The sequence below is a fragment of the Micropterus salmoides genome, unplaced genomic scaffold (assembly GCF_014851395.1).
Source record: "Micropterus salmoides isolate LMB-PRFRI ecotype aquatic unplaced genomic scaffold, ASM1485139v1 Ms_hic_scaffold_1, whole genome shotgun sequence".
Taxonomy (NCBI): domain Eukaryota; kingdom Metazoa; phylum Chordata; class Actinopteri; order Centrarchiformes; family Centrarchidae; genus Micropterus; species Micropterus salmoides.
Window position 1 is genome coordinate 34,310,616 of NW_024040040.1, and position 24,213 is coordinate 34,334,828.

The following is a 24,213-nucleotide window of genomic DNA, read 5'->3' on the forward strand; positions in this document are numbered from 1 at the left end:
CAAGTGGTGTAAGACTATTGGCCTGAGTCTATTATCAGTATTATAGAGAGACCCTGCATGTACAAATCCGTAATTTCATCCTTCCCAGGTCGTTCCCAACTTTGTCACAGTTTAATTTTTTCTCCTCTTTCGGGGCTCATTACAAAGCTAATGGGTGGACCCGAAGGAGAATTTCCAGCCCCGTGATTTGCTAATCGGGGGCTGGTTCACTTGTTTTTTCCCTGTAATCGTGGCTCCGGTTTGTGGAGCTTGCCCAGCCCTCCCGTCCGTGGACGCACCAAGTGTACCGACTGCACTCTGTGCGTTTTGGTTAAAGCCCGACTACCTTCACTGTGAAGGCTGGGCACTTGGAAGGAGGATCGGGGGCCTCGGTGTGGCTGAGAGAAGAGGCTAAACTCCTCACTTATGGCTTTTTTGTAGGACAGTTTCCATCATCACTCAGGATTGTGGAAGGGACGTCGTTAAAAATCACCTGAAGTCGCCCAAAAGTTTTGTTCACTTGTGGGTGCCCGGCCATGGAGATGCAAAGGTGGTCCACAAGGTGGAAAACGAAAAGGTGGCTTATGGATTCCACTATAACCGCATTCATCACTTTAATCCTGGCTCTACAGGCTACCAATGTCAGAGCAGGTAAGATTGTTAGGGACCAAACGTCTCTACTGAACTTTATGTGACCGAAAGGGGACGGAGCGGCGACCGCCTGGGAAACTCGGTAACTGATGATGGAGATTGTGGGATTAACAGATTTACCTGGACACAGCGGCGTCATGTTTGCTTTCTTTCTGATTTTCCCCGTTCCACAAACAAAGTAGTCACAAGTATATGGGGTAATGTCGCTTTACTGTAGGATTGAGCGCTGTGTGGAAGCCACCAAACAACAAGCTGCTCACTACTGTAGTGAAGTGGACAGTTAAACCCTGTTCTACAGGCAGCTTACAGTAGCTACATGCAATGGGTAATTGCTTGAGGTGCACATATTTTGTTGGCCAAAAGCACTATATTCATTAAGACAAAATTTGCCGCGGGCTACTTTTACGCATCAGTGGGAAGCGTCTGCCCAGAACATGAAACACCTTGCTTAATTAAATTCATCCTAAACCCCTGGTATGTGATTGTAGAGAATCAGGAAAACAGAGCAGCGCTCCTTGCTTTTTAAGATTCACTTAGGCAGAAAGAAAGGTCTTTGTTTGAACTGTGGTCCGCTAGGTGGATGTGGACACGGTTAGCAGGGTGGATTTCCCCTGCCTGATGACTCCGGACAGTTGTCAGTGCATGGACTTTTTATGTTACTTACAAATTCCCAATTGCACTGGACCCATCTATCCTACTCACTAACAAGTAATCATATATTTCTTGTCAGCCTGATGGGATATTGAGATGTGTGGTTTTAAAGAGTGCTGTGATTATGTTTTTTGTATGTTGACCTGATTGTCAGTATACTCCACAAGAATCCACCTCTCATAAATTAATTCAGTGGATGTAATCCTTCCATGTGAAGAGGAGCACAGACTACACAGGATGGATGGCTAATTGAAGGTTATGAGACAACCAATAATCTTTGCAGATACAATGACATTTTGTCAGCTTATACGATTGGTATGCTATTAAATATGTAGTATCCTAGTGACAAGCATTTTTACAAAGGCCTCAGTGGATCTGTCAATGCAAAGCCCCTCTGGGTATGCAGGGGGCTAAGTGGTCAGGCAGGTTCACCCTATCTCCACACTGCCCTGGTCCACACTGAAGCCCAAGAGTTGTCTTGTGCAACGCCCCCCTCCCCCCCACCCTTCCCCTTGGTGCCCAGCTCTTCCCCTCAACTTTGCACTTAGATGTTTGGTCGGCTGCAGTACAAGGCTGTGTTGTGTTGGTGGGAATGCTTCCCCTCTAAGTGCTGAGCATTCATTTGATGACGGTCCTTGTTGCACTTCCCTATGATTTCAGAGCCTTCAAAGAGCAGCCCTGCATATGGGCCTAGCCTGGAGCCACAATGGCCACAAGTCACAGGGTTCAGGATTACATAGGCCTCACACCTTGGCCTATTGACAACTTTGTGAGCATTTATTGTTGCACAGAGATTAGGGTAGAGATGCCTCTTGTATCTCCATAATGACAAATTCAGCCTTGTTTTAGTTTACGCTATGGGTTTTGGAACAGTTTCATAAACACATAGGTGTTTGGATGTCTCAACCTTTTTATCTAATGACTAGTGACGTTAAAGCAAGAAATAAAAGTGTGTCAATCTGGTGTTATTGTACAATTTATCTTTATTTTAATCCATTTCCAGCTTTAAATTTCCTCCTTTTACAGTCATTTGTTTATACCCTTATAGTTCAGATTTGAATTGTACTTCAGATTAAAACATCTCACTTTTCCAGTCTCATCAACTCTTGCCTCTTTTTTTAAAATCCTAAATATTCTGCTGCAGGCTCTGTGTTCAGCTCAGTCAGTCGAAGCAGTTTCTGCAGGGTGCCCTCTCCATCTAGCAGTGTACAGACACGTTTTCTTAGCCCCCGGGGCTCAGGCTCAGATGTGCATTCCATCAGACAAAGCTAGGATTTTCAGAGTCCTCTCCCTAACGTGGTCAACCCAGAACATCAGCTAACCAGCTCTTTGTCTTGTGTAGTTGTCACATATTTATAATCGTTGCTGGATCACACGTTTGTCTTCCTCCACACAAAACTAGAAATTGTGCTATTGCTGGGAATTCAAAACTCAGAAATAGGGATGATCACAGTGGCTTTCAAGAAATTACATCACCTGGTGTGATTTAGGAAAAAGATTCAAACACTACATGATAACATGCTCTGAAATTCATAAGGAGGCATACAGTAGAAGGAGTTAATGAGAGGAAAAGCAAGGCGGGAAGAGTGGAAGGAAAAATGCTTTGAAACACTGCATAGGTCATAAGTTTTCTGCATAAGTTTCTTTGGAATGACACCAGCATAAAGCTGTCTTGTTTTAGCCGACAGCATGGTGGAAGTTGAAGGAAGGAGAGAGTGGGGAGGGGATTGGGGGGCATTCTGGCTGAAGATATTATTAGAGTCTCAGGGAGCTGCAGGTGAAAAGGTCCTCCTCCGTTTACCAGCCAATTTCACCTTTCTGTAAAGATGTAAGGGCTGGAAATGACACAGCAGGAGGGGGATTTATGAGATCACTATGCTCAAGTCTTGCATATGATGTGGTAAAGGATGAGCTGAGACAGACTTCTTTTGGCCTCAGCCCGAAGAATGGTGTGATGTTATCTCTTGTAACACACTGTTTACATCGATTTACACCTGTGAACATGATGGAGATGATATATTTCTTATGGTAATGTGTCACACTGCCCCTCCCTTCCCCACATGCTTTCGCATAATGATGTTCGGATGATCCAACAATTGAGCAGCAGAGGCTGTTTTGCCTGGTCTTGGGGCTGGCTTGAATTGTCTCTCTTCTCCAGACTAAGGGAGGTTCGTCCCTCCATGCCACCTGAGTTCTCCCTGGTAGCTATATGGCCTGTTTGCTCAGCCTCAAGGGCAAACTCACACCAGCCCATCAGATGCACTCTTTTAAAACCTGTGCATACTCATTTGGCCACCTTAATGGATTGGCCAGTATTGACGTTTTCTCAGCACCCCTGTGTGAGGGTCGTAGCCTGGCCAAACTGCCACATCTGGAACATATGAGTCGTGGAGTTTGAACTGAAAGCAACCCTACAGGAACTCACAATGAGGTCCTCAGTTCACTGTCCAAAGTAAGTAGCTGGTTCATCCTCACAAGCTCCAAAAAAAGGCCAAGATGTTCTTAGAGATGGCATTCCTTCAGAGTAACAGTTTGCTGGTTTTGCTCTCGACTTGGAGGAGTGAGTTGGATTGTGGCAGGTAGACAGGGAGGACACTCAAGTACTCTTACTGAGCTCAATCATCCAACCCAAACTTCTCATACAGGGATAATTTCTGCCTCCAGTTTCAGGTTGCTTTTGAGCGAATAAAAGTGGTGTGCTTTTTTTGGACAGTGTACAGTTTACAGGTTTGTACTATGGACTGGAGCAGACCAGCTCTCTTTGCCATCATCATGATGGTCATCTGGTCAATCACAGGTGTTGTGCAAGGTGCCAGATGTAGAAAATACCTTCAGCATAATAAGGTGGCAGCTGAGAAAACTTAAAGATTTAATATTTATGGAAGGCAAGCAGCAAAACACATTGAATGAATAATTTGATAAGGATCAGATCACAGCAATGGGATGATTTTTGTCTAGGTCTCAATGGTGTGCTCAAATAGCAGTGTAATCAGCATTGATTATCTGGTGATCTTGGACAAACCATCTGTACAAGCAAATGCTTGCAGGACCTACCTATTCAGTCAAAATAGATTCATTTTGAAACAGGGACTTGTCCCCAAACCACATGCTTTTCTGAACAGAATGAAACAGGCTCTTAATTAGCTTTTCCTTGCCACTGCAGGAATGTTGACCAAAAAGTGTTGAAAGCAACATTTTTTTAAAGATCCCCCTGCATCAAGACGTTAAAGAAACTTTCAGAGTGATTAGACCTCTACATGCCAACCAAAACAGTGGCTTTAGAGCTGTCAGAAAAGGCTTGCTGATACTTTCAGACACCTTGGCATGCTTATTTACCCCACTAAAACGGATTAGTGTTATTACATTTAACAATCTTGCATTGTGTTTCCTGTTTTAGAGGTCTGCTCAGCTCTGTAGAGTGAAGTGAGTGACCATTTTTATTTTAATATATGGATTTCAAGCTTTCATGTGGGGCTTTATTCATAATTCCCACTTACTATGTGTATTAAACTCTTTTAGCAAAATGTCATGTAAAACAATAGAATAACATTTGCATTGTTAAGTTTGGATTGTACTGTTATGAAGTGAGGTGTGTAGATAATGTTTATGGTCTCGTTTGTGACATGAATTTGACTTTTTCTTGGACCTTGCAGAGTAAAACATCTCCCAGGAACAGGTACAACTGTCCCACCTAACAAAGGGTCAATATACTGCAGCACTTCAGTCTCTCCCCTAAAATTTTCCCAAAGCTAATGTTTTATACTGATAGGGTGTTTTGATGAAGAGGCATAATTATAAGGCTTTCCCATTGGCACCATCAGGCCACACAGGCTCCTTTATGTTAAGTGCATCAGATTGAAGAGAATGGAAAACCGGAGAGCTTCTGGTGACCCTTATCAGAGTAAACCTATCCAGGTGTTATAGAACCAGATCTCTGCACATTGTTCATTATGCTCTTTGGTTGGCCTTGACCAAGACATTTCCTGTCAGATGAGCCGGTAGAGCCACAGGAATGCAGCATTTCCTACCATAACTATTTAGACATGTTAACTGGGGGTGTTTATCACTGAGTAAATGTTATTTAAGTTAATCATAGATACTATGACAATTGTGCATAGTGCCATTTTTATTATAGGGAAACACATATCATTACTGGTATGGGTTGGTCATGATGAGGGACTCATCCACAGACTAGGCTGGGTTAATCTTTTTTTCATCTGAATCGCAAACCATATAACCAACTGAAAATAATATACGTTATGTATTACGATATGTATTTGATGAACCAAGCACACAAAAACCATTGCTATGATCTAACTGATGTTTTATTTGCTCCCCTGATCAGCAGAGCCAGTGGATGTGCTAAAAGTATTAGAATTTCAAAATTACCCCGAAGGAGTGACGAAAACATCAGGATTTTGCACAAACCGAAGAGCATCAAAGCCGGACTCAGCTTACAGAGTTGCCAAGCAGGTCCAGATTAGTGCCCCTACTACACAGTTATTCCCTGGTAAGATTTCTCTAACTTTATCCTCTTTCAACTATCATGGGTGAACTGGTGATTGTCTCGGCTCTGTGACTGCTCTGATTATTAAATAAGAGGCAAGGCTGCCTCCCCAATATCTTTTAGATAAAAATCTAGCCTATACATGCAAAGAACTGAACCTCTGTGCATGCAGCTGATCCCTGTAGCTCTAAACTAGACTCATAATTTAGATGATGCATGTTGTGCCTCACACAGAGAACAAAATTAAAAGTATGTCTCAAAATTTGCCAATGTTAAAATGAAAAAAACATTTTTATTAAGTGGCTGTAGGTCACATCAGTATTGTGTTATATATCAGTGATACAGTGTGATACAACAACAAAAAATCATTGATTATTACTTATATGAGAAAACTGAAGCTGAGGCCTCGAAATACTATATAACAAATTATATAGTTTTTAATTATTCAGTCATGTTGGAAGTGCTCTCTGTCACAATAACGCTAACTCATTCACCTATCTTTTCCACTCCTCCTCCTTTGGCCTTGTAGAAGGTGTTTTTCCGGAGGACTTCTCCATCCTGACCACAGTGCGCCCCAAATTCGGCCTCCAGTCCTTCTTGCTGTCCATTTACAACAGTCAGGGAGTCCAGCAGCTGGGCGTGGAAATGGGACGCTCGCCTGTCTTCCTGTATGAGGATCAGACTGGCAAGCCAGACCCGGAGGACTACCCTCTGTTCCGTAACCTCAACCTTGCTGACGGAAAGTATGTCAAATCTCAAACATCATTATTTTATTTTGTCATGTGATTGTCTCTGTAAACGCGGGATAGATTGTTGTGTATTTTGACTAAATTTCTCATTAGTATACATGAATATGCATTATTATTAGAGGTGGGGAGATTTCAGTGTCATTTTGATCATCTTAAAACTAGTTTAATTACCAAATCTAAAACATTCCTACACTAAACTGCTTTCCCCTGACTTGTTCTTCTTGATAAAAGCGAGAAAACAACCCAGATCTTCCCATTGTTGCACCACAGGTGCTCATGACTGGATTATCCATCCCATCAGGGGCCTGTGGGCACAGAGACAGGTCAGAGACAGGGAGACACTGGATTATTGGGGCACAGCAGGGACTGCTATGGGCAACCTGACCTCATCTATGAACTCACTGCCTCTGTTATTTTAGAGAGGGGAAAGGGGCAGTCCTAAACTTCCTCTTTACCCCCTTGGATTACCTCACCAAACCAGAAACAACGCTCCTAACCTTTTAGAATAAACCTGATTATCTGCTCCCAAGTTCAGAAATCCCAGAGTTCTCACTCAGAGCTTCAGCTAAGATGACATGAGCCTGTGTGCAGGGGCATCGGGGGGATAAATAAACAGATACGCAGCTGGGAAAAGTCATAATTTGAAATAGTAGTCCTCCTCTGTGTTATTAAACTTTTTTTCATTTGCTGAACATGCTATGTGAGGATCATTTATTATTTATAGCTTTTAAAAGAACTCATAACCTGGTCACAATATTTTTGTAACCCAAACTGGCTTAAAAGGAGATCTAGAATGTGCACAGTTATCGTGATAGAAGGGAAGCTTGGTAAATCATTCAAGAGTCTCATGTCAATAATAACTCTGCTTTGTATGCAGGTTGCAACAAAGCCAGCTTTGTGGTAGTCTCGTAGGGCTGTTTTATCCAGTATGAAGTTTTTGTGACCCACTGTCTAAGGAGCAATGTTCTCTCTAGAGGATTTTTAACTCTTGTTGGTCTGGGTGCATTCCAGCTGCAGGCCTTGTCTAAACCTTCAGTGACTACAGCTCAGGCTGCGTACGGTACGCGATCCCTGTGGATGCATTCATTGTTCCTGAGAAGCATATGCCAAGCTTGAAAAGAGAGGCACAATGATGATATTAATGAGGTGAAAAAGAGCATTATCTTTTTATTTAAAGGGAAGGTGAATGGGAGGATTTCTATTCAGTCACACCTTACTGTCAGTTTTATCTTAGTTAAGCTCTTTAAACATGCTTTTCAAAAGACTGCGTTTTCCAATACTATGTTACTCTTCTCCTTATAATAATGTACCTATTGAAATCAACATTTACCTCTCTGCCATATAAAGAGTCATACAAGTAATCCTTCTTGCTGTACTGCTAAGCTCAGAGACTGTTGCACATTTATTTTCCTCTAAGCCCCGTCGCCTGCCCTGGAATAAGTCTCTATGGTCAAAAAGGAACTGGTCATCTATCGTCTTCTGATAACAAGATTTACCAAACAGATATATAATATAATATCAGATATACATCTGTATCTGTGATAAACGCTTCTTATATTCATCTTGAGCTACAGTGGTGCCAAGTCTCATCTTCCACCTCAGAACAATGTTTTGACTGTGTGTCTCCTGCTCTGGCAAGGCAGGCCTTCCTGGATCCTGACACACACTTTCCACAATGTTCACCATGTCTGTCATGCCGAGTAACCCAGAAGGAGGATTAAGTTTGGAGTTTAATGAGTGTAATCCCGTGTTAAACAAGGCCAGAGTGTGGGGGCAAGAATGTGGTCCACCGCTGCCTGGTATGCAATAGCCCTTAAGTGCAGAGGCAAATGGACCAGAGGCGAGGGAGGGGTCAGACTCACGTGTGACCTCGGTTAACCCTTTGCATCTATGGGTGTTGTCGATGGAAATATACATGACTCTGAAGTTCATGGTTCTTAGAGCATTAAGCTTCTGTAATGCATCACACCGTACAACGGAGCATTCTGAGTTTCTTTCTCCTTGAGGTGTGTTGTGATGGATAAACTGCAGATTATAATCCTATTAGAAGTGCTGTTAAGGTTTCCATAAAATGTAATCAGTTCTCAATGTTGTCATTTTTGCATGTTTATTTTACATCATTCACTGATTTCAGTAGTTATCATACATTCACAATAAGCAGATACAATGGCTTAAGATGCCCTGTGGCATTGAGAATGATTTAATAACAGTTATTGGCCGTGGCTTCATTTATTTCTCACCTCTCCTCATTGTGTCCTTGACCAGGTGGCACCGCGTGGCCATCAGCGTGGAGAAGAAGACGGTCACCATCATCGTAGACTGTAAAAAGAAGATCACCAAACAACTCCTCAGGAGTGACCATGCTTCCATCAGCACCAATGGCATCACCGTGTTCGGCACCAGGATCCTGGATGAGGAGGTTTTCCAGGTAAAGTTTTCAGTGTGATGGACTGTGTGAACACGTCTTCTATGATTGAAAAGCTTAAGCTGCGCCATTGCTTGTTACTTATTGGCATATTGATCAGAAATGACGCAACAACCATCTTTGACTGAAACGTTGGTAGGGGTATTTACTGTGACCAGATTTCAAACGTTGCTTGAAGTGCTTTGCCTAAGGGGGTTTTAGTTTAAGTCCCATGAAGGCAGCCCTGGACCCCTTTGATGCTACCGAATGGAATGTGGAGATGATTGAAACCAGGGTGGATCTGGAGGGCTGCAATTGTTTTGATTTTATGAGGAAGTTCATATGGCTATCACAGCTATCTCTGAGATATCTGAGGCCTTTTATTTAGGCTGCTGATGCTTGAGTGTAGATTGAAAACAGTTCAGAAGAGTCCTAAAAGAAGTGTTTAGCTTTTGTTTTTGATCTACTACTTGACAACATGAGTAACTTGATCAATGAAGCTCAGGTTATATGTAGTGGTCCATAAAGCACGTTGTACAGTAGTTTTTGCTCCTTGAGCAGCCTTTCAAAATCCCACTCAACATACGTAGATTGCAAGCAAGCACAAATATGTAAAATAGTATATGATATATTACTGTACAGCTAAATAGTTCATAAAAATGAAATAATATAGAATGTGCTATTGGGATTTGGATGACTGTGAGGTTTATTTGTGACAAATGTTACTTACCTGACAAGCTCATCCACACATCAGCTGTCCATCTACACAAAAAGTTCCAGCAGGGACTAACTGTAAATAGATGGTTATAAAATGTCTTCTGAGTTTACTTCTGTTATTCATAGTTTTTTTTGTACATGATCATTGCAAGCTTTTAGTAAATTTCTCACACTTCTCAAATTCCTTTGTTAAAGCTGTAACAAAATAACTGGCCTTGTTGAAATGTTTTCTTGGATTGACTTTAATCTGATTTTATATGATGTGATCTGATTCGAATTGACTTGGAGTGAAGTGGTTGAATTAAACTAGCAATTAATGGATTTCTTGATTAGATTAATGGCAGGATGGCAGCCATGATAGTATCGAATTAATTGCACTAAACCAAGTTTTTCAATCCTCAGCTTTGGCAAAAACGGTGTCCTGTTATTTTCAAGTGGTATGTGTAATAGTAGGTATGTTGTTTTTATACTTTTTATTTTTTGAAATGTATAACACATATTGGTTGGAAAATTGACGCAATCTGACATTGTTTTTTTAAGAATAAGTGGAACTGGATTGTTAGCATGAGCACCAATAACCAATAACATACAGACCTACATCTTTCACCATCAAACTTTAAATTAATAATGCGCAACTCTCTGAGATCTGAGGTACGTTACCGCTGCACATCCTTAGTCAGTGATTAGAACCTTTTGCTTTGAGGCACAGTTCATCCAAAGGTGGAAGCTGGCATGGGGTCAGGCGAATGTAAATAATGACAGACAATGGCTGAATTGTCATGGCACTTGTGGTCTTCTCTGGTGGGAAGTAAAGGTCACTATAAGGCTGCATGGGGGCTGTGTTTGCTTGTGAGAGAGTGCTGGTATGTTTATGGGCAGCAGGAATAACTGGTCATTATTCGGATGCCGCGTTTGAATGATTGATGCTGCTCCTCTTGTTTTAAGCCTTTTTATTAGCATGCCTTGTCATCGCCGTGGGGACAGAGAGCCTTGAACGTTTTGTGTATGTGCACAAAGATTTAACATTTTTCACTCTCTGTGTTGCTCATTAAATTGTTCTTTGGACTTTTGTCTGACCTGGTGCTGCACTGAGTTCATTTGGATTATGACATGCAAGTGTTCGCTGATTTAAAAGACAAGATTATCACAAGTCAGATGACTAAATAAAATATAAATTATATTTAATAGAAAAGCATTGATAATTGTTTTAAAGGTGCTGCCATTATATAGTGCATATACGTTATATCAGTTTGATGATAGTATGATAATAAGAATATTATTTTAGTCACTTTTTTTTACCTTCATTAGGAAAAATATTAAATCTGTTTGCAGTATGGATGTTACTCAAATGTGACATTATTGTTTCATGTTACTCAGCAAAGACGTTCTAGGGACTTTTTTTAGGTGCAACTTTGCTTTCATATCTCCTCAGTTTTGAGTAGATTTATGAGAGGGCACTGAAGCCAGCATTTGTATGAAACAGTGTGTCCAGTCAGAGGGTGGCCGGTGGAGGGGCTGAAAATAGGAGCCATAAGTCAGTTAACAGGGTCTTCTCTGTGTGGTTTTTGGAACAGGTCTGCTGTCTGTTCTCTGTCCCTGCTCTCCTCAGAGATCCACAGGGCCCGATGCGTGCTGGGATATACAGGGGAAGGAAATACTTTGGCATTTAAGTCAGTGGTTATAATGAGAAAACAAAGGTGTTGGTAAAATCAGTTTTGCTCAAAGGAATGCCCAGGAAATGCTGTACCATAGCAGATTCTCCGCAGACCTCACTATATTTGATTTAATTACAGTATAACTTATGTATAAGAATGGAGGAATGTACGAAATGCAGTGACTATTTTTTACAGTTTCTCCCAAAGTTAAGTTTTTAGTCCCCTTTTGTAACCACTGTGGTTGGCCAGTTTTTTTTTCCAGGGGTAATATTTAATACATTCAATAATAATAAAACATTTGCTCCCTTTTTCAAACTCTGAAATTTGTTTTCACAAGCTGACCTGCATTTTTCATAAACGTCTATTCATGCCATACCTGCCCCAGGTTGGAGGCGACCACCGTCGCAAAGGGATCTAATTTAGATGAATGGGAGTCTTTCATTGCCCCGTTAGGCCTTCCCCATTTCCTCATCGCCTCCCCTCCCTGCATATTCTCCTCTGCTCACCACCTCCTCCCCAACTTGAGGCCTCTCTACCGTGCCAGAGCCATGAGACCGTCTATTCATGCCTGGCTGACAGTACCTGTCTTAATCGAGCTCACTCACATATGCCTCTATTTTTGGATAACAAACACTCGGCGTGTCTCACCTTTAGTTCTAGATAGGTCTGGTGTTCTATATCTCGATGCCACACCACCAGCCAGAAGATGCATCTTGTCTACAAAAAAACATATTGGTTTGTGGTGGATATTGCTATCAAAATGCTAGCCTAGATAGCTAATAACAAACCTAGAATCAATGAGGAGGGCATTCTTTTTGTGTTCTTCTCTTTTGATGGAATATGACATGGAGTTTCAGAATTTCTTTTTATCGCTGTAAACAGATTATAGTAACACAAAACAATCCAGCTGCTTTAAAGCTCTCTTAGCTGTTATATTTTAAATTAGCTTCGATCTGTCATTATCTTTTAATGTCATGTTTTGGGGAGTTGACCACCAACTGTCTGGTGTGGAAATTCCTTTTGCCTTTACTTGGTTTCTTAATTCTCGTTTCTTCTAAGGGAAACTGTACTGTATAGTCTTTGGCTAAGTGGTTAATTATTGTATGGGGATGTCTAATTACAGTTAGCTCTGGTTGGACTAAATGTATGTTGCCCTGGGCAAAGGTATGTCAAAAGGACCAATGGTGACTACTACCTGTGTTTTGATTTGGTCAGTAATGCCCTGCACCCACCCTGTAATTACAACATGTAATTGTATTTTAGTAGAGAAAATGCAAAAAAAGCTGTATCACAGCAAAACCAAACACTGCTGTATAATGACTATGCAACATGGAGGTTGTCTTCATGCAGCGCCTCTGTGGGAATCAAACATTTTCACTGTGCACTGATGTAACCTTTGACCCCTTTCATGTGTATTTATATCCCATGGTCCCCTGTGCTTAGGATGAGGTTAAGAATAGAAAAAGATGCTGTATGACGTCATGAGCTCGGTACCGTCATACCATTTATTTCTGTGCTGAAAACTGACTTTGTGGCTGTACTGGTGTATTTTAGCTGTGATGAACATCAGTAAAATTGAAAGAATTCTGTTCAGTCATTTCAGATTTAGTAGTGATGATGATTTAAGACTTCTGATTCTAAACAGACAGCAACCACTGGACCACTCAAAGCAGCTCTTTGAGTGGTCAAGCAGCTGTCAGCAGTCAAAAACTGAGAGATTCAGAAATCTCCCAAAAAATCATTTAGTTCAAAATAATGTTATAATAGACACATATTATACATTTTCACTGTGTATGCTGCGCCTCTCTTTTAGCCCCTCCCTTTTAGCCCCTCCCTTTTTTCTCGTTGGCCTCAGCTATTAACCCACAGCCTCGTGGGCCTGTCTGTTTCTCTGTGCTATGCTGTAGCCAGAAGTGGCATATTTTGGAGCTCTGGCTTTGCTCCAAGTTGCCAGGGGCTTTTATCACAGCCGTCCACAATGGAAGACAGACCCAGAGCCTCGGCATAACTCTCCCCAGGTGTTTCCAAACACAAAACATCTTTTACCATCCCAGCTGCTCTCTCTAAATCCCAGCCCGTCTGTCTCTGAATCCCACTTGGCGTTCCCTTCCTCAGTTTCTCACTTGCCTTGTCTTGGTTTTGTTAGTTGGCTCTTGTTTGTTAGGTGACTCGGCTGCAAGCTTATTTTCTGTTCTTTTTTAAAAGATTTTGTTTGGGCTTTTTGCCTTTATTTCAGATAGGACAGGTGAAGAGAGACAGGGAATGAGGGAGTGAGAGAGAGGGGAGGGCATGCATTTCTACTGGAAAGACAGTTTAATGCCCCGTTAAGCGAAGAAACTTGTACACAGAAACACCATTTATACAAGAAAAGGATTATTACTGTTAATAATAAAAAATTATGGCAACAGTAAAGAGGAGTATATGATATATATCATGCAGTAAATGATCATTTTGTCTTTTCGTGTTTCCATGTGCATTTATTATTGAATATGCCTATGTCATGTTGCTCATGTCCTCCCACGATACAGTCAGAAGTTTCCCACTTATGCTGATCTGGTCTGGGGGTTGAACACCATGTCTCCGCAGCCTATTTGTGTGCAGACGGGTGGCTCTCAGACATGGACTAATTAGAGCTGACTCTAGGCAGGGTTCAAGCATTCACTGTTGGTCTTAGGGTGACACATGAGGTAATACATGTCAACTTGACTCAGGGAAAGGCTTGATCTCTCTTTCTCTGTCAGGCCTTCCCAAGCACACACACACACACACACACACACACACACACACACACCTCACCTGAGGCCTTTCTCAGACTTGGCACCTAGGTTAGGGTTGGAAATTAGCATCAGCCACCAGCCAAATGCAGGTAGATTTCAGACACAAAATAATGATTTACTATTGAGTGGCTGGTGGATTTGAACATTTATCTGTCAGTGACTGGTAGATGGTCACATTTATAAAGGCTAATTTCCCACTCAGTGTCCCATGCCATCTTGGCAGGTCAGTTTAGTTTTTTCATTGTCAGTGTACTAAATGTGTTCAGTGGCTAACACAGAAGTTAGGTTATATTTTCATATTCTCATATCTTCCTGAAATGCTATATTTGTCTCCAAGACTTAAATGAATAAATGACCAATTACAGAGTGGTATTGATGAGAGGATTAAAATCCACTCTTGTATCTGTGTGGTAAATGTGATGCTGGAGCCATTAATTGTAAGGATTAATCAAGCCGTATATGACGTGTTAATCAGTGAGCTTTTAAGGTGCTGGTGTGTGAATTGTGTTACCATTTGACAGAGCCAGGCTAGCCCTCCAGTTTCCAGCCTTCATATTAAGCTCAGCTGCTGGCTTCATTTTTACCACACAGACTTGTGAGTGGTATTGATTTTCTCATCTAACTCTTAGCAAGAAAGCGAGTAAGCACTTTGCTGGACCTCCTTTTGGTCTTAACATGAGTGCAAGTGCAAAAATATTAGGCATTTCAACAGAAAATGGATCTGAGATGTTTTAGACAGCAGAAGTGAGATGATGCCCTGGTTACACTGCATTAACAAGGATTGTAGCTTTAAAAATGTAATACCTGCTGTAAAATTCCTTGGTATGTGCAGAAGTAGTGTTAATGACCCACTAAACTAGAAGGCTGGCATAACACTATGAAAGATCAGGTATTTGGTAAACTGAGGAATGGGCCAAAAACCCTTGAATTGTTATCCTGTTTTAAATTTGGTGTGCAGATGCAGTGTATAGCCTACACTTGTATTGTTAGAGATGCGTTCAACCAGTGAGAGAAATTAAGTAAAAGTAGCATTCCACCCCCTCAGAGGAACACAGGGACGAATCTCTGGACTGTCAAACTGAAGCTGTGCAACAAGATGTTGATGTTTACTCAGAGAAAGTTTCAAGGAGAACTGCTTTCCCATGAGACAAGCCTTAGCACACTGATGTTTATACTAAGGTACATGTTAAGGATCCATATGTTTTAACACAGTGAGCTACAAATACACATACACACACACACACACACCCACACACACACACCCACACACATTCTCTTGACAAGTTGCAGCCTGCCTCATTTCTCTTTTGTTTCACTGCCAGTCGTCCATTCTTCAACTTATAGTGTCCCTGCTGGCACAAGTGCATCAGGATTTTACCTCTGGGCTCAGGCATCAGTGTGTGCTCAGCTGCCAAACATCCTAATCAAAGACATGCCTCTTAACCTGCGCCCCCCCCCCCCCCCCCCCCCACCACCACCACCACCACCACCACCACCACCCACACAACCACCCCACGCTGTCTTTGCAATGTGTATAAAGGCTCAAAAACCAGCCTCCAGGATCTTGGTTCAAGCAATTACAGACTCAAAAGAAAAACCAGACCAGTGTTCACTGTCTTGCGGTGAGCTGTGTGCTTTTGGCTGTAGGACTGAAAACAAGGCGAGACAGTGCTGGAGTGGTCTCAAGCATCGTAGTGTCCCGTCCCAACCAGAGAGAGAACATTGTGGTTTGACTGACTTTCCCAAACCATGTCTGAGAGTTTCAAAGTTTACTCTTTTCCTGTGTGCTGTTTTAATGGTTTCCAGACAAAGCCATTGTGCATTGTTGTTTTTTAAATATAAATATAATGGATTTTCTTTTCTTTCAATTCAAATATTGAAACTCCATGTCAAGTGACATTTTTAGAGATGGCTTCATTTTAGCACAGTCCCTTTGACACTCAGTGCTCCAGACACCATTGGTAACCATGTGGTCTTGTGGGCTAAGTTTTCAAATTATAAGCTGTTAACAACCGTGTTTGGTTCAGAGTGATTGTGGGGCCAGTAACCATGTTTTAATTTTACAGAACTTTTTTTGCAAGGATTCATAAAATTGTTTGTTTAAGAGTTCAACAAAGTTATGTACTGTGGCAGGATCATTTACAGTTGAACTAAAACTTAAACATAATAAGAGGACTGCAACAGTAGATATTATATACAATAAATGTTTAATTTAATTATAATTAAGTACTGATTATTACAAAATAAAATAACACTTAAAGTAAAATGCAGTATAGGTAATTCATGTAGTATAGTTTCGAGTACATACAATAATATGAGCTCATATGCTGTACTAGTAGTACTACCATAGCACGTAGCCATGCCAGGTGTTGTTTGTCTCTTGATGATACATGTTTATATGATTTCTTGAGTTAAACCCTGGTGCTGATAATAATAATTTTCCTAGTGTCTGAACTTAGTTTCCTCCATGCACCACGTGAGTGTGGACTATGTGGCGTGTGTGCCAAGCTGTTTAATCATACAAAGGTGGGATTTACTCTGCCAGACTCAATAAGTGTATAAGAGATCACATCTGCATTTTAAGATTTACATTTGTGCCACTTTACCCGGTGTGTTAGTATGAGCAAGATGAGACATGAACTTCTTGTCAGTTTGTCTGTACAGTCCTGTCTTGTCTGTTGCTAGTGTCTAATTCAAAATAGTGATTTTTGTTTTATCTGAACTACTACTATGTTTTTTTTGCCTGTCACAGAAGATCACATGTGGGCAGTTTTGTTCCTGTGTGAACTGACTCGAGTTTCTTTTTCTGTTTTCTGCAGGGTGACATCCAGCAACTTCTGATTGTGGCTGATCCTAAAGCAGCATATGACTACTGTGAACATTACAGCGCTGACTGTGACACTCCCCACAGGCATTCCCTGCAGGCCCAGGAGCCAGAGGAAGAGGTCAGCCAACCACGGGTGGTGGGGAGATTCTACTAAGAGCCTTGAGGGTCCTGATTAATTTTAGTTTTTTAAGAGGAGCAATTGAAGAGCTTCACTATAACCTGTGTACTGCTTATTGCTCATATCCATGGCCTCTTGATGACTTATATTGTACACACAATGAACCACAGTTGTTTTATTTACACATGATAAATCTGTGTCTTCGGAGGCAGAGAGCCTTAACGAGCTTTACAGCCTTAATGACATTATTATTTAGTTGTTCAAAAGGTGTTTAATGTTGTCATTAATTAATGTAGTATTTTGATGGGTGATAAATCCCCTCCAGGGATAAATGAAGTGCGTTGATAGTTGCCTGTGTGTCTCCGTCTACACTGGCGAGGCTTTTGCCTTGTTCTGTGGATGCGTTTAACGGCTCCACTTCATTGTGTGGCTAAGCACACAATGAAGTGCACACATTTCAACAGATATCTAGAGAGTTGACACGCGTAAAACTACAGATGCAGAGTTGTTGAAATATAACATTTTTAGGAGAATTACCATACAATAGGTCATGTACTGTAACTGCTGATGTCAATGATTAAATCAGTAAAGTACTGATCATTCACTCTGTCTACACAAGTGATGGCAAAACAGTTACACAGACAAGCATCATCTATATAGATTTATTAATTTGATCCAATTATGCACAATTCATTTTATTTCAGTGGACTACAAATGTATTCAGCCAACACAACCAAGAAACGTCCTGTAGTAGCACTTACAACAGTATTTCACTTTTTTCATGTTTACACATTGGGAGACATACTATTGCACCATCTGGGTAAATATACCCTCAATCAATGGTTGAAACAAGGCATGCTGCACGTCTGGCCACACCCCTATCAGTGATGTCATAGCGGGTGTCTTCTGTCAGCTGTCAAAGGTAATATGCCTTGCTGTGTCCCTGATTGGAGGGGTGGCAGGATGTGCACCTTGCATGAACATTTTAACAGATGGTAAGCAGCAGCTGTTGTCTGACCTGTGATATTTAATGCATATTTACTATTTAACCTATCAATATAATGACAGGGTAATTTACTTATTAGAGTGCAAATGCTGAGGCGTTCAATCGGCAATGGAAAGCACCTGATTGGGCTATCTATTCTGTCTCTCTGATATTTTTCTCTGTCCCTCAGTTGTCTTTTTCAAACTTAACGATGCAGCATATAAAAGCCTATTAACACCGTTTACTTATACTTCTTATTCCTGTGAGTAAGATTTGAAAACCAGACGAAGCAGCAGCCAAGGACACCGCGCAAAATGTGTATCTATTTGTTAGTCAATAGATATTTGTAAATTGCTATTTTACCTACTCACACACTAAAATCTGCCTCAGACTTAAGTGCAACAATTTAACCAGCCTTTAATATTTGCCGATTAATAATTAATGTGATTATGAAGGGCAGGGTGAAACAATCTTGGACACTGACCAGCTATAAGATTTCCACGTGGAGCCTGAACCTAAGTCAGTGCCAGCTTTACCCCAGAGAGCAACCTATGTTTGATTAATTTGATTATTGGAAATACACATGCTACCAAACACCGTAACCTGTATTTTTTCAGGTAAGCATGGTATCATCATGTTCAGACTTCACTACCATGTTAGTGTGTGACGTGTGATGAACCTTTATTGCCAGAAGTCAGGGTTTTCCCCTTGCACTTGAGAATTATTATGTTGTATCGTTTTGATTCTGCCTCCTTGATAAGAAACTGCTAGAGGACTATAAAGATTGTGCACTTTTAAAAAAAATCTGTCCCCTTTAATCTTGCTGAATACAGAATGCCCAAAGCGTATAATTTACATGCTTGCAGTGAGAAAGTTCCATTACGATTTCCTTGAAATGCAGCTGGTACTTTTGTCTTTAAGGTTTCCACGTTGTTTTCCTTTTGTTTTATGAGCTTTTAAATGTCCCATCTGCTTACATGTTTGTAGGCTAAGACCCACATGTTTGTTCACCATATTAAGACCATTATCTAATTTAGTAACACTTGGTTTATATTATTCAAAAGTGATGATGACATTTGAATTATTAGTAGACCTCAATTGTAATGTGTTCATATGTTATAATTAATGTATTATAATACTTTGTAGTATTACACTGTGTGCCTTGTAAAATTCCATATGATGCTGTGTTTAACGCACTCGTAGTGTTCACCCTCTAACCATTTTTCAGTGCAGTCACTTGTCACGAATAATTATTAAGATTATTTGGCTTTTAAAGTTTAAACATGTAGCATGCTCAGGAGGATATGTACTATACATATCATCTTGCTGAAAGAGCGCTCTGCATTCTTGATGCTAATGCTAACCCTTAGACTTCTCTTCGCCCCCCCCCCCCCCCCCCCCCTCTCTCTTTCTCTTTCTCTTTCTCTCAACCTCTCTAGTACACTACTGATGATTTATATTACTCTCAGTTCTATGATTACTCTGAGGGAGCCACAGACATCATTCCAACCGATGAATATTCGGAACCACAGGTAAATGGAGAAAAAGGAAAAGAAATGTGTTTCCTATAATGTCTCTTTTTGTCAGTCAACCATCCCGTCCCTAATTTTGTCTTGTGTGTTGTCTGTGTGTCTCAATGTCATGTGTATGTGCACACTAATAGTCCAGTAACTGGGAGTAATCAATTATGATAATATTTTGATTAGATGTTTCTCCAAAAGTATCAGTCGTGATTTGCCCCATGTAATTGAAAGATTGATCAATAATCTAGGTGTCCTGACCTGGTAATGCCTACCCTGAGTGTGACCTTATAGTAAGGCAGTGTGCATGTAAACATATTCAGTGTGTCAGTCCTCCCTGTGTCTGTTTTATGAGGCTGCTGCCTTCTCTCACTCGGGAAATGCCATCTGCTTTGAGTATTTTCTTTTTTTGCGTTCCAGCATGTCTTTAAAACTATTTTGTACATTTTGGGATTTCAACATTTTACTTTACTTTTGCAGCAAAAGCAACTTTATCACTGAGGCTATTTTATTGTTGTAATAGCTCTAAACAGTTGCAAAAAGGCATATAGTTTTGTGTTTTGTTCTTGCATCTATCCCAGATAGATACTTAATAGGACCCAAAATTCTCATGTGTTACATGAAAGGCCCAGTCCTCGATTGTTGTACAGCACCCTTTCTGCCCACTGTCATATAATCTTAAGGTAGCATTAACATGGTCAGTGTTTTAATTTCAGCCCTTGTAGTATGTTGACCACGCAGACCAACTACTGTACATGGGCTGCTGCTGGAAAGTGGAGCACATGGGGTCTGACATCTGTATTGGGAAAGACTCTGTACAACAGTTGTGGATTGTGTCTTTACATCATTTCCACTTTTAAATGTTCCATGTTTGTCTTGGTGTTCTTTGTCGCCGCCACCTCTTCCAGAGAAAGAAACGTAGTGTCTCCATGAAAAAGAAGAGGACCAGAAAGTCCCTCATTAAAACTAAGGCCAAGCCCTTAAACGTCTTGGCTGCCAAAAAATCATCGGCTAAAAAGTTTGCCGCTAAGAAGACGCGACCGATGCCTGGCTACCAGGCCACAGCGCCAGCACGACCCAGAGGCAATTTTAGGGTAAACGCTCATGTAAAGAAACAACCAAATCCCATCAAGATCTTCCTGCCTTGAAGGGAAAATCTATGATGGCAGACGTAGAGCTCCATAACCTCTTCTGTGTAGAAGTAGCAGAGTCGGTAGCCAGCTTGAAAGGACCCCTTGCAAATAACCTCTGGTCTGAGCCTTTGTGTTAACCCTCGCTCTATATTTCTTTCCTTTTTTCAACATGACTCAGCCAAACAATGTAGAAGGAGATTACAATACAGACATTGACTACGGAACTGTAGATGGTACTCAAACTCAGTCGTCTTTTGCCACGAACGGACCCAATGAGGTAATTTTCATCTTCATTCTCACCTACTTTGAAAGACTAGTTTTAGGTTGTTTGGGAAATGTGAGCGATTTTATCCAAGGAAGTACCTGGTATGGAATGACAAAGACACAACCATTCGAAATGAATGGATGTGTCTTTTCACTTACTAAGAATTTGTGTGTGGCAGAGCCGATGGACAGGGGGAAGTTCTTTAATATTTCAAAGCTACACCATGTGGATTCTAAAGATGCTTTTCTTGCATGCTTATAAAATAATGCGGTTGACATTGTGGAGGTCATTTGAGGCTTTATGTCATGTCATACACTTTTTGGCTAAGGCTGCAGATTTTGTTCATTCTCAGCAAGTGAACACATTAGACCTAGTGACACTGCATGTTAACCTGTGGTACATGGAAGTAAATGTGACTTTAAAGTATTAGACACTATGAGCTGTGTGGATAATAGAAATTAACAAGTATAGTATGTCATACTTACTGTAGTGTATGATAATATTACGATTAGAAATAAGTATTTGTTCTATATAATATAGACACCACTCAGACTTTTAGTGAAGTAACATGTGCCCCTTTACCAAGAGCTAAAAATATGTTTTTTGATATTTAGAGACAGTGCTCTTGGCTAAGCATTGTGGTCTCAGTCACACTGGCTTGTCTGCTTTAATTGCCCACACAAAGAGTGGAGCGTTGACAAGACTTGCAGCCTTATCCAGGATTAAAAGAAGTTGATGATGGCGGAGCCTCCGTCAGCCATTGCCACTTGCAGTAAACGATACTGGAGATTATCTGTTTGACAATATATGCCCTGTCCATCACATCATGAGCTTGGTTTTGATCACTGGTTCTGCTAATTACCCTGAAAAAGAACTATGATCAACAAGGCTAAAATCTCCCCACAGCCAGCTATGAATGTGTATTGTCTACCGCAGTGTTTAACAAAATGGAAGTGATTTTACAGGCAATTTTAAATATATAATTTGGCAAGGCATACTGCCAATAGGAACCCTGTAATTGTGTCCATTTTGTTGCTCTGCAAAGCTAAATCCACAGGGATCACAGTTCAGAAGAAAAAAATGGTGCCAAGTGATTGTGGTTGTTGTACCAAATACAGGGTGTACCAGGGTAAACTCCTAGGTGGCTCAAAGCATCAAAATGGACTTCTTGACCAACAAATTTCAATTTTATTTGTATGTATCTTGATGCACTCTGTATATCTGCACAGCTACTAAAATCTGAAGATTCATTAGATGTTCATGCAAATTGCTGCTAGTGTCAAGTCAGACATCTATTTCAGCCTTTCCTTACTGTCTGTATCAGTAATATACATGTATGGTTATGTGATGAGAAAGAAAAGAAGGCTGAGATAACATCACGTCTGTCTTGACATGTATGGTTAACAAACGTGATAATGATTTTATTCAGTCATTATGGTAACATTTTATTTATTCCTTTGTATCATCCCATCTATTTACTGAACTGGGGTACGCTGTAGTGATCACTGCACTGCTGTATTTCATGAATGTGTGATTTAACAACGCAGCAGTACAGAATTTGTAACATATTCATCTTGAAAGAGGTTACTCAGTTGTTCTAGGATTGTTAATGCAGATACTTAATGGGTACACAATTAGTAACATGATTCAATAATTAAGTATAGTTTAGATTTTAGCCCCTTGTTTTTGGACCTGTGCTCAGTAACAGCCAGAAAAATTTGATTCCTCCATGATAACTTAAGATAAAGACTTGGAATAAATAAGGTGTTACCATAGCTATTTGTTTTTCTGCATATCATGCCAAATTCATTTTCTGCTTTAATAACATCTAAAAGTAGAGTATTTGCCTTAATTGCTTAACTAACATTCTTATCTCCTTGATTGCCCACCATTACTTCCTCCTTCTTCGCTTGGGTAACACCTGAAAGGCTGTGGAGGAGGATGTTGTCGGTGCGTATGTCACCGAAGCCACTCCCATTGCTCCGGAGCCCACCGTTGTCACAGAAACAGTGGACAACTTGGACACTGGAGCGGAAGCATATGACTTTAAGGAGTATGACTTGGGCGAGGTTGACAACAGGTTGTATGAATACGGGGCGTATGATGAGTATGGCACGGCTCCGTCCAAACCCACGGCAACTTACGAGGATGAGGTGGGGCCTGGGGTTGCTGCTGAAACCGACATTACTGAGAGCACCGTAAGTACCACACCCCGACGTGACTGAGGGGGTGTGTGCATGAACGGCACACGTTAGGGACTCTTTGTGTGTTATGGACTCACTCTGTCTTCCAGTGCACGCCTTTCTAGTTGGTTGCTTGGCAATGTGTCATTGACATGTTGAGTGTGGAGTCTGCTGTCTCACCGGTGTGGTTGGTGATGTAGTGATTGACAGCTATGACAGGGACAATGCATGCATCTGTGTTTCCATAGAAAGGATGTCACTGATCACTTCTTTACTTAGTTGTTCTCATTCCGACATACTGTATATACTGTGTGTGCACAAGCACAGACTTTATTCACACTCACACATTCTTTTATTCTTTCTTCCAACTTCATCTCTCTCTACACACAGTCTTCAGTCTGTGTATGTCAGCCAAACCTGCATCCCATCCATACATACCCACCAAGCAATACCGCTCCCTCCCCACCCGCTCATCTCTCAGCAGTCGGACCTTATCCCTCCCTCTCCTCCTCTGCCATTTTAGCAAGCTGCCTGTCTGCGACATATCCCTCTCTGTATGCACAGCAATTAGCCCATAACTCATAGGCAGCTGTCTGCACAGTGCACACAAATACACACACACACACACACACACACACACACACACACACACACACAATTGTAAGCAAGATGTTATGGATTCCTTTAACTTCTCTTCTTGCCCAAACTTTTGAACTCTGCCCTCAACAACCAACAGTAACAGCTTGTCACATTTTGTCTTCTGGTTAGTATCAATATTTAACATATATCCTTCCCTTGACTTCATGTTTAGCCTCAGAGCTGTTTAAATTTACCCACTGTCAGAACATCACCAAACACAATTTTGAGTTTGTGTGCCTTTGGATATTGTTACCATGCGAGGGCAAGGACTTTATTGGTCTTGTACTTGTTCTTTTTATTACCTCTGTATGCACACACAGGCACTCACACACAAACACCTCCTAATCCTTCCCATTTCACCACCTTTCTCCACCTTGCCTCCAAAACATACATACACACACACACACAACGCAGCAGAATGAATTCACTACCACTAATGAAATCATCAGCTGT

At 41.0% G+C, this 24,213-nt stretch overlaps 1 protein-coding gene across 7 annotated transcripts in view; it reads left to right on the forward strand.

Moving 5' to 3' along the window:
- The first annotated feature begins 254 nt into the window (after nucleotides 1-254).
- Nucleotides 255-24,213, forward strand: part of col11a1a (collagen, type XI, alpha 1a) — an 85,494-nt gene continuing 61,535 nt past the window's right edge. The window contains exons 1-8 of one of the 7 annotated variants that reach the window (XM_038725001.1): nucleotides 255-630; nucleotides 5,627-5,791; nucleotides 6,318-6,531; nucleotides 8,803-8,965; nucleotides 16,910-17,035; nucleotides 19,460-19,552; nucleotides 20,852-20,950; nucleotides 22,867-23,136. In XM_038725001.1, the coding sequence (XP_038580929.1) occupies nucleotides 516-630; nucleotides 5,627-5,791; nucleotides 6,318-6,531; nucleotides 8,803-8,965; nucleotides 16,910-17,035; nucleotides 19,460-19,552; nucleotides 20,852-20,950; nucleotides 22,867-23,136 (1,245 nt within the window). In that variant the 5' untranslated portion in view covers nucleotides 255-515. Of the gene's footprint in view, nucleotides 631-5,626; nucleotides 5,792-6,317; nucleotides 6,532-8,802; nucleotides 8,966-16,909; nucleotides 17,036-19,459; nucleotides 19,553-20,448; nucleotides 20,635-20,851; nucleotides 20,951-22,866; nucleotides 23,137-24,213 lie in introns of all 7 variants that reach the window. The other 6 variants (XM_038725018.1, XM_038725010.1, XM_038725026.1 and 3 more) reach the window with 6 other exon arrangements.